General features: G+C 56.9%; 1 protein-coding gene across 2 annotated transcripts; it reads left to right on the forward strand.

Annotated features, from left to right (window-relative positions):
• Positions 1 to 320: 320 nt before the first annotated feature.
• Positions 321 to 4,997, forward strand: MLKL (mixed lineage kinase domain like pseudokinase). Of its 2 annotated transcripts, XM_082770394.1 has the most exons (10): positions 321 to 877; positions 1,043 to 1,156; positions 1,320 to 1,494; positions 1,588 to 1,685; positions 2,030 to 2,165; positions 2,574 to 2,658; positions 3,293 to 3,441; positions 3,631 to 3,680; positions 4,027 to 4,167; positions 4,641 to 4,997. In XM_082770394.1, exons 1-10 carry the CDS (start codon positions 421 to 423, stop codon positions 4,691 to 4,693), a joined length of 1,458 nt encoding a protein of 485 aa, XP_082626520.1. In that variant the 5' UTR covers positions 321 to 420; the 3' UTR covers positions 4,694 to 4,997. The 2 variants fall into 2 exon arrangements, with proteins under 2 accessions (XP_082626520.1, XP_082626519.1); XM_082770393.1 differs by lacking the exon at positions 4,641 to 4,997 and having other exon boundaries at positions 4,027 to 4,465.
• The last annotated feature ends 808 nt before the right edge of the window (positions 4,998 to 5,805 follow it).

Raw genomic sequence — 5,805 nt, forward strand, 5'->3', positions numbered from 1 at the left:
GGGGGAGCCTCTTCCTTGGGGGAGAGAGGGGAAAATACGAAGAGGATGGGACGGGGAGAGCGTGTGAAGGCTTTTATGGGGTGGGTGGGAATGCAGAGAAGCATTGGCTGGAAACAGAACGGGTCTTTATGGCCGAAGATGCACAGGGCAGGACCGGCGCGGTGTGGTAGCCAGGGATGCTCCTTGGATGACCGCTGACCCTGCTCAGCGTGCGAGCTGCCTGGGCATGGCGACTTCTGCCTTAATTTACAGAAAATCACGTGCTGTTCCCTCACAGTTAAGGCTGTTCCCTCCTTAATCAGGCTGTTCCCTCACAGTTAAGGCGGGGAAGAGCCGAATTAAACTGACCCACGAGCGTTGCCAGGGGAGCACCTCCAGCAGACGCCGCTGTGCCACGTCCCCAAGCCCTCTGCTGCGAGCATGGACATCGTGGAGAGGGTCCTCTGCGTGGCCCAGGCCATCCACAGCCAGTTCGAGCACGTCAAGTGCTGCAAGCACCAGTGCCAGCGCCTGGTGGAGCGCATCCAGATCCTGCTGGAGCCCGTGCGGATCCTGCAGGCCCAGCCGTGGTGGCACATCTCCCACCACGAAGAGCAGATGCTGAAGAAGCTGCTGCAGGCGCTGGAGGAGGCGCAGAAGCTGGTGACCAAGTACAGCCAGGCCAGCTGGATCCAGAAGTTCCTGAGCGCCCGCAGCAGCGGCGAGGAGTTCGTCTGGGTGAACGAGAGCCTGGAGGACGTGGCCCAGGGGCTGTCGCTGCTGCTGCAGGCAGAGCAGAAGCAGGCTTTCCTGGCGGCCTTTCAGTCAAAAACCTGCCGCAGGCAGGACGCCGAGGATCTGAGGGATGACAGGGCTTTCCTGGACCAGGTGCTTGCGAGTAAGTGTGCGTTTGGCCTCATTTCCCTAAGGTCGGAGCTCGGCAGCCCTCCCCAGCCCAGCTGTGGCCCCGTGGCGTCAGCTGGGGAAAGCCCAAGGGCTCTTGAAAGCAGGAGGGAAACAAAGCTCGTTCCTCCCACCCATCTCCACGCCTGTCCTTTGCCAGGTACCGAAGAGCCCAGAGATGGGGCCAGGGAGATCTACATGGACAGGCAGTGCATGGAGGACAAGGTGGACTGGATGCAGAGCGAGCTGAGCAAAATCGTGCGCGTGATGGACAGTAAGTGGGTGTTGCAAACCCAAGCACAGCTCAGGAGCTGTGCAATGCATCCCTTCCCCTTTTAGAAAGACCAAAGGCTGGCGTAAAATGCCCTGCCAAAACAACCAGCGGCCCCCAGCCCTGCCTAACCTGCCCCTCGTTCCCTCCTGGTGTGCGGGAGCAGGCTTGAAGAAGGTCAACGTTGGTAAAAGAGAAGATATCACTGAGATTGAGAGGGACCAGCTCACCTTCTACAGGCACCTGCAGGACACCGAGCGCTACGACCTCTATGAGGGAGAATATCTCAAGTACCCCGTGGCCATCAAAACCTTCAAGAGGCCGCTGACCACCGACACGACGTGAGTTGTGCTGGGCTGGGAGGTGGCAGCGAGCAGGGAGGGTGGCACCGAGCGCCTCGCCTGGGGACCTCACCCTGCTGCCCCTCTCTGCAGGAAGGTGAGAGACATCTTCGAGAAGGAGATTCAGACCCTGAAGAAGTTCGAGTCTCCGAACATCCTGCGCATGTACGGGATCTGCATTGAGGAGAAAGGTAAGGGGGAGGCGTTCCTGTCACCCTTTCGCTCCCCAGTGGGTTGAGGTGACACAAGGGGGGGATGCTCGAGGGGTTCGCAGACTCCAGACTCACGGAAAAGGGGCAGGTCCCAGCTGTAAAGCACTAACGCTTTACGCCAGATCCCAAAAATTCAAAGACACCCGGCCAGTTCTGCCAAGCAGAGCCAGCACTGGCTTCCCGTGGTCGATGCAGACCCCGGGACCCCCTTGGCACGGGCTGCCAAAGCCTGGGCCGTGGCTGTCCTCGCTGGTGGCTGTGCCACCGGCACCCTGGGCCAGCTGCTGCCCAACAGCACCCTCATCAGGCATCTTTTTGCTCAGACGGGAGCCCCTGCTTCTCCATCGTCATGGAGTACTGCAAGCACGGGACGCTGCGGGAGGTGCTGACCAAGCAGCGCCATCTCTCCTGGGAGATCCGCATTCGGATGGCCCTGGGAGCCGCCAGGGGTCTTTACAGGTGAGCTCCTGCCTCAATCGGTGATTTAGTCCACTAGGGGAACCACAAATTGTGCTTGGTACCTCTTGGCATCCCGTGAGACCCCATTTCTGCCACCTGGGATGCCTGGGACACCGGGATGGGAGGCTGGAGAAGAGGTCAGACGTGGTTTGGATGCAGCAGTGCCCCTTTTCCCAGGGTCACTGGCCCCTACATCTGCCTCAAAGCTTTTAAAGCCTGAAAGGGAGAAACCCTGTTCCCTCTCCTCCCCAGCACCCACAGGGCAGCTTCAGGAGGACCCTACAGCATGGCTAGTTCTCCTTACGGGCCCTGCTCATCCAGAAGGCTCGTTATTTCGTGATGGGAGGGAGCCCAGAGGTGGGGCTGGGTCCATGACCTTGTGTTGCCCTTGGTTCTGCCCGGCTGCAGGTTGCACCAGACGGAGGAAAAGTCCCGACTGCACGGCTGCATCTGCAGCAACAAGTTCCTGGTGGCTGGAGATTACTGCGTGAAGGTAAGGACCATGCCTGGAGAAGCTCTGTGGAGTTTGGGCTTTTTCTACGGACCTCTCCCCCCACCAACACAGAAGGGAATCGTGATAGCCCAGAATAACAACTGGGGGAGTCACCTCCCCATCACCTCAGACGCTTACACCTCAGCTCACCATTTAGCTCTGTTTTATCAGCAGCAACATTAAGCTTTTCTGAGACCTAGGACAAGATGAAGGTAGGGAGGTGAATCCCCTACCTCCACCTATGGTTTCACTCACAGAAAGAGCATTGTGCCGGGCAGCACATGTGGTTGCAGGCACCTCGCTCTGTTTTCTCCAGCTCAGGTCCATCCCCAGCCATGCTATAGGTTTCTGTACTGCACAGAGAGCAATGTGAGCAGTTCCTCAGCTCTTCCGAAAATAAGGCTATTTAATGACAATTAAAATTAACTTGTATTTTTACCAGGTATCTGTCTCGGGTATCTGCTCTAAATGTAGAGGAGGGTGGTGAGTTTGCATTTAGCTGCTAACTGTGGATGTTAGGAAAGGAAAACCCCACCACACAACCCAGAGGAGAACTGGCCTCAAAACTTGAACTGAGAACCAGCAACCAGCCCTGCATTTCTAACACTTTTCCCTTTCTCATTCTCACAATCAGCTGTCGGGATTTGAGCTGTGTGAAACAGAGTCCTCCATCAAGAGGAAAGCCAAAAAGAGCTGGAACCAAGTGTCTATGTTGGCTTATGTTGCCCCCGAGAACCTGAAGGACATCTACTACCCCTACAAGAGGTCCTGTGAAATATACAGGTGTGTCTGCCCCACCAGTCCCCTCCTGGAGGAGCGGACTACCTCTCAAGCTGTGGGTGAAGGCCAGGTTTAATCAGAGATACATGCAGCCAACTGTGCTTGGAATAGCCCAGCAGCTCCCTCAGTTAGAAAGGAGGATGAGGTGGTGGTGGAATCAATGCTGAGAGACTCTTGCTTATCTCATTCCAGCTTTGGGATCGTGCTGTGGGAGATTGCAACCTCCAAAATCCCATTTGAAGGTGAGACAGAAGTGATCTGGTGCCCTGAGTAAAAGCTTGGCTGCTGGGGCCTTGGCTGTGTGGGTCTCAGTGCCTGGCTCTGCATGATGTCTCCACAGCTTCAGCACACGCTTAAACCACAAACATGCACGAAAGGTCGTCTCTATTTGCTGTTCGTGTGCACTGAAGCATTGAGACATTTCCGTGCTTCTGCGAAGCCCAGTGGTGTTTTGGCAAAGACGGGAGGGGTTCATTACAGGCTCAATTTGGGTGGCTCCTCTGCTGGCTCCTCCATGGAGGAGGCTGCAGGATGGCTCTGGTGTGAAGACACCCTCCTGATGTCCCTGCTGGCACACGTGTTGCCTAGGCTGCTCCCTCCAGGAAATCAGAGATAAAATCTGCGACCACCAGTACCAGGACCCTGTTGGGGATGATTGTCCCGAAGAGCTGAGGAAAATCATCGATGAGTGCCGGGCCTTTGACCCATCCCTGCGCCCGTGTGCTGAGCGTGAGTGTCCTGGACATCTGCCCCAGGGCCCCGTGCACCACTCAGGCAGCTGCTTCAGTGGTTAATCTGCCCCTTGTTTTCCATTTGAAATGGAAAAAGGAAGATTTTGTCTTTGGGGATTACTCCTTGTCTCACAGACACCAAGCCCCCTAACACAAGAGTGTAGCTGATGCATTCACAGTCTGTGTGCTCAGCCTTTACCCACGCCATGACCATAATCACCTGGCTGCCCAGCTGGCACAGTGTGGGAGCAATTAATTAATTTAACGATCTTGGGGGGCTTTTCTTAGTGATTCTGGGATGCCACGAATCACCGAACGGGGGCATTGCTGTGCTCGGGGGAAGGTTGTGCCACGTTTACAGCTGGTGGGGCCGGGACAAGTGGTTGCTCTGAGGGTTGGGAAGTGCCGTGGGTGCTGAGGGAGCTGTGTGCTGAGGCAGCCATGAGTGCTGAGGCAGCCGTGTGTTGGCAGGGATCGTGGACTCGCTGGCGGCCCTGGAGAAGAGCAGGAGCCAGGGGAGATGACTGCGGGGGACCCACGGAGCCCAGCGCCCTGCCCCTTCCCCGTGTTTGCGAGTGTCCGTGGCTCAACACGCGTTTATTCGTTGTCCTGGTTTCAGTTAGAACAGAGTTAATTTTCCTCCTAGTAGCTGGTAGGGTGCTATGTTTTGGCTTAGGATGAGAAGAGTGCTGATAACACCCCGATGTTTTAATTGTTGCAGAGCAGTGCTTACACCAAGCCAAGGACATCTTGCTCTGTCCTGCCAATGGGCAGGCTGGGGGTGCAGTAAGAGCTGGGAGGGGACAGACCCAGGACAGCTGACCCAAACTAGCCAAAGGGGTATTCCATACCATATGGGGTCATGTTGAGCAATATATAGGGGTGGCTGGCCGGGGGAGGGGGCCGGACTGCTCGGGGTTAGGCTGGGCATCGGTCAGCAGGTGGTGAGCAATTGCATTGTGCATCACTTGTTTGTACATATTAGTAGTAGTAGTACTATTATCATCATTGTATTATTATTATTATTGTTATTATTGTTATTATTATTTTCCTATCTTATTAAACTGTCTTTATCTCAATTCACGGGCTTCACTTTCCATTTCTCTCCCCCGTCCCAGAGAGGGAGAGGGGAGGGTGAGCGAAGGGCTGCGTGGTGTTTAGCTGCCGGCTGGGTTAAACCACATTCGTGTACTTGTGTGGTGTTTCATGCGACTGACAGGGCTGAGGGGGCACCCAAGGGTGCCCCGGGGCCTGGTGGGCCCCTGGGCCTGGTAGGGCCCCGTTGCCATGGCAACGCCCCCTCCCCGCCTCCGTTTGAATCCGTTCCCCTCTCCCGCTCATTTCGCCCCAGCCGCCCCTCTGCCAATGAGAACGCGCTTCCGGACTCTTTGCCCCGCCCCCCCCGCCCCTCTGACCTATCACCGCCCTCTCACCCGCGGCTCTCCGCCGCCGGTTTGTCGGGCCCGCTGCCCAATCAGCGCAGCCGCCCCTTCTCCTCCCCCTCCCTCCCCCTAGCGACGGATTGACACAGTTCTTAACCAATAAAAAACGTGACGCGCGCCTGCTCGCCCAATAGAAGCGGCGGCGGGGGCAGCGGCCGGCCAATAGGACGGCGGGGGGGCGGGGCGGCGGGGCG

Source organism: Aythya marila (genome assembly GCF_965140915.1).
Source record: "Aythya marila genome assembly, chromosome: 12".
Classification (NCBI taxonomy): Eukaryota; Metazoa; Chordata; class Aves; order Anseriformes; family Anatidae; genus Aythya; species Aythya marila.

Coding starts and splice junctions, on each gene's coding strand:
- MLKL (XM_082770393.1), top strand. CDS start 421: ATGGACATCGTGGAGAGGGTCCTCTGCGTGGCCCAGGCCATCCACAGC. Junction 1,495..1,587: donor CCGCTGACCACCGACACGAC/GTGAGTTGTGCT, acceptor CCCTCTCTGCAG/GAAGGTGAGAGACATCTTCG. Junction 2,659..3,292: donor CTGGAGATTACTGCGTGAAG/GTAAGGACCATG, acceptor TCTCACAATCAG/CTGTCGGGATTTGAGCTGTG.